At 42.4% G+C, this 3,940-nt stretch overlaps 1 protein-coding gene across 3 annotated transcripts in view; it reads left to right on the forward strand.

Moving 5' to 3' along the window:
• The window catches only part of LOC102300433 (DENN domain-containing protein 5B), a 17,749-nt gene that overhangs the window by 9,055 nt on the left and 4,754 nt on the right, over positions 1–3,940 (forward strand). For all 3 annotated transcript variants that reach the window (XM_005934180.3, XM_005934179.3, XM_014337430.2), the window contains 10 exons: positions 1,547–1,697; positions 1,843–1,933; positions 2,028–2,147; positions 2,232–2,384; positions 2,511–2,589; positions 2,683–2,758; positions 2,873–3,001; positions 3,100–3,221; positions 3,460–3,605; positions 3,698–3,816. In XM_005934180.3, the coding sequence (XP_005934242.1) occupies positions 1,547–1,697; positions 1,843–1,933; positions 2,028–2,147; positions 2,232–2,384; positions 2,511–2,589; positions 2,683–2,758; positions 2,873–3,001; positions 3,100–3,221; positions 3,460–3,605; positions 3,698–3,816 (1,186 nt within the window). The remainder of the gene's footprint in view (positions 1–1,546; positions 1,698–1,842; positions 1,934–2,027; positions 2,148–2,231; positions 2,385–2,510; positions 2,590–2,682; positions 2,759–2,872; positions 3,002–3,099; positions 3,222–3,459; positions 3,606–3,697; positions 3,817–3,940) is intronic.

The following is a 3,940-nucleotide window of genomic DNA, read 5'->3' on the forward strand; positions in this document are numbered from 1 at the left end:
ACATAAAGCATAAATATACAGTATATTTTCTGATAATAAACACAGTTTTTTTTTGTTGTTTTTTTAGATATTTAATGAAAATGATACTTGTAAACTAATGGAATAGCAAAAATGTTCTGAATCACATTTTGTGTTATATTAGATCATCTCAATGCATATTTGAGATTCAGGTATTTGTTTTAGTTTGATATCACAAACCACAATTTGCTAGCAAAGGTTGGTGCTGCTCTCCCAAAGTGTGGGGTAGGATTAGGGTTAAGACTTTGATCCCAGAGGGTTAAGGAAGGACCACTGTTGTATTTCTAATAGGACAAACTGAGAGTGAAACGTGCTAGTGCACTGTGGCACACAGAGGCTTCAAAGAAGGTGGGAAATGCATGCATATAAACAATGTCAGCTTGATCAAGTCCAGACAAAAAAAATGTAAAGTCGTTCCAGGTGGGTCTTAGAAGTATTTATAACACTCAGCACAGTTCCAGTTTTATAAACATCAAGGGTTTAGATGTTGAAAGTAGGCTGGATACTTTCAGGTGACTGAGTGAGTTGCATACACTGTGTTTTACTAGACTTCAAAACAAGCACAAATTGTATAGTTTATGCATTGCATGTGGAAGTAAGGAGGACCAGGAGTGGACCCCTGTGGAACACCTATGATAATACAAGGGGGGCACTGAGTTTTATCTGAAACCCTTTGTTAGACTCTTCCATACCAGCTGAACGCAGTTATTTCAGTACAATAGCATGATCACATGGTTTAGATAGGTCTGTAAAATATCCATGACTTTAGTTGTATTTTAAGTAGATGCCTGACGCTGTTTCACCAATGTTTTTCCAGAATATAATTAGGATATAGCAAAAATATTAAAGGAAATCTGAGCAAAATTATGCAATGAAGCTGGATGCCAGATTTCGCAGAGGGAATCTGCAAATCTGACACCATCTGCCCATCTGTTTGGGTTTATATGGTGATTATGCTGCTTGGCCTTTCTCTCCCTTTTGTGATAAGCACTGAGGATTTTGCATAAACTGTGCTTAGGGGGATTCTTGCACCAGGTTATGCAGCCATATAAACTGTAATTCATTCAACATTACTGAAACGAAATAAAAACCAAATTACCTGGTGGATAACTGGAACACAAAAAGCAATGGGATCGAATGAAATGTAAGGGGGAAAAGATGGGTAGAACTAGTAAATTAGAGAAGAATGAGGCACATGCTGGTCTGTGAGCATTATATAAGCAGAGGACAGCAGGGCTCTGTGTCCTGTGAAAACTGCTGCAAAGCTGCAGCTTTGAAGTGGTGCCAGCCTTTCATCTCTGTGGCTGGTCTGTGGCATTGTTCACAATTCACAAAGTCCATACGTTAGACTCCAGAATAACATAACATGGTTACTTTCTTTTATACTGTGTTAGGGTGTTATGCACAAGCCATTCATGGAAATAACTAATTTAATTGAAATGTGAAATCCCTTTAAAAATTAATTAATTAATACAAATGAAAACAAACAAAAATAAATGTTTTTTTTTGTTCACTTTTTTCTCTGCAGGTCAGACCATCGAGCGGAGGCTGCTGAAGGCCGACCACACAGCCATACACCCCCACCTGCTGGACATGAGGATTGGCCAGGGTCGTCATCACCCGGGCTACTTCCCTAAGCTGCAGGCGGATGTCCTTGCCCAGGCACAGAACACCAACAAGTGAGATTCGTTTCCTGCTGTTATTAAGATTAAATTAAAATCTGTTTCTAGTGAGTAATGAAAATAATTAAAACTTTATTTCCAGGCGTGACTGGTTTACTCTGACTTGTGTAAAATTATGGATTTTATTTTGCTGTGTCATCAGGTGGTCCAGTCGTGTCACAGCCTCTCGTAGGTCTGAACCCAAGAGATCCACAGTTTCTGATCAGTCAGGAGTGGACAACGAGCAGAGACAGGTACCTACAGTGTGTGTGTCAAAAAACACACACACAGATTAGCATGCAGGCTTCAAGGGGTGTGTGTCTAATATGTTACCTGTTTATTCAACAGAAATACACCTTTGCGAGGAAGAATCTCCGCCAGTCTAAACTACTTGACCTGACGCCTCAAGCTATCACTCAGACGCACCGGGAGTTTGTTGATGGGCTGCTCAGCGAGTGTCGTCTAAAGGTAAGCGCTCTCGTCAGGTGCTTAAAATAGGAATGTTCCTAATTATTTTACTCAAGGTTAATGCAAAAATCTTCTTCTTTTTAGACCAAACGGATGCTGAAGGAAAGGATGGGGAAGGAGAGTGTGGAACTGGGTCAGGGAGAGGCCAGCATCACAGGCCTGCAGGAAAACACACTCATCCACGGCCTGTGTGACCTGCTGGAGAGAACATGGGGCCACGGTCTGCAGGTGAAACAGGTGAGCTCACGTGGCATGCTAAGACCGCGCTGTATGTCTCCATGTGAAGAGACTGCCTAGAAAAATGTCTGGAACGGCAGATGATTGCATGCATGCTGGGAATTAACTACTGCTTATTGTGAACAGGGGAAGTCTGCTCTTTGGTCCCATTTGCTTCACTATCAAGCTGCCCAGGGTAAGACGGAGGCACCAGCTGAGTCTCCAGGTCAGAGCACAGCCCCCCGTCTGTACTGAGCTACTTTTGGAAATCACTGAACTAAGAATGGACTCATAATTGGTGCTTTTTCTGCCTTTTCAGGATCTAACTGTTCAGACCAGAGAACAGTTGATGATGGTGCTTTTCCCCTGAGAGGATCGTTAATACAGGATATGAGGTAATGAGGCAGTTGATGAAAGGGGCTTTTAGTTTTCTAGATGAGCTCAGAGGATATTGTTAGTGTAAAAGTTGAATATTGCAGCTCCTTTTAGCCGGTCTGTCGTTCTTCCAGGTTTATCCAGACCATGAGTGAGGGTCTGTCTGATGTGGGTCAGGCCCGAGCCTGGATCCACCTGGCTCTAGAGAAGAAAATGCTATCCCAACACCTCAAAGAGCTGCTCACAAATCAGGAGCTGCTCCGGTAAGAGTTCACAGTTGATAAATAAACAGAAATATTGCTTTTTTTATTAATTTAGTTTGCAGTATCACTGATATTGTTCTCTCTTGGGCCCCTGACAGGCAGCTGTACAAACCTCATGCATTCCTGCTCTGCGAGGAAGAAAGGGAGCAGTTTTTGTTCCACCTGCTCTCTCTCAACACCGTGGACTACCTCTGCTTTACACGCGTCTTCACCTCAGTCTGTAAGTCGTGCGAGCTTGAACAGCAGAAAAATTTTTCTTTTGTGCTGTTTATTACGACAACCACACTAACTTCCTCCTTATTAACACGGATTAAAAGTGTCCCTGCAAAAAGACCCTCCCTCCAGACATCAAAGAGAAAACATGAAACCTAATGCCAAAATATATTGCAAGAAGAGTTGGGCAGTGGATAAAAAAAGAGGGACAAATGCATAAAACGTGATTTTGCGTGTCTCTCTAGGTATTCCATATCGTGTTGTTATAATACCCATGAAGAAGCTGAGCATCGCCATGGCAACAGTTGATCCTTGGGTGTGTGTGTCAGGAGAGTTGGGCGATTCTGGAGTTAGACAGATCCCAAAGAATACACAAGAAATTTTTTTCCAGGTTGGTATTCATCCCTCTGTTGTAACATCACAGCCGATGGAGACACAAACACAGAGAGCTACTCTTACTGTGATTTGTGGTTTTGATTTCAGTGCAAGAACCTGGGCAGGCTGAGCACTCTGCAGCTGGGACAGGAGAACTCGGGCCTGCTGGCCAAGTGTCTCATTGACTGTGTGATGGTGTACAATGAGATTACAGGGCACACCTACAAGTAAGATTCGTCCTCTGATATTCTTCGGTCGTTGAAAGCTGCGTTTGACCTCGCACAGCATTTGATACTATGTTTATGAACATCAGCTCACAGGCTGATAGTGTGTTAAAAATATAATAAAGGC

The sequence above is a fragment of the Haplochromis burtoni genome, unplaced genomic scaffold (genome assembly GCF_018398535.1).
Source record: "Haplochromis burtoni strain Fernald_Lab_line unplaced genomic scaffold, NCSU_Asbu1 Contig_179, whole genome shotgun sequence".
Taxonomy (NCBI): domain Eukaryota; kingdom Metazoa; phylum Chordata; class Actinopteri; order Cichliformes; family Cichlidae; genus Haplochromis; species Haplochromis burtoni.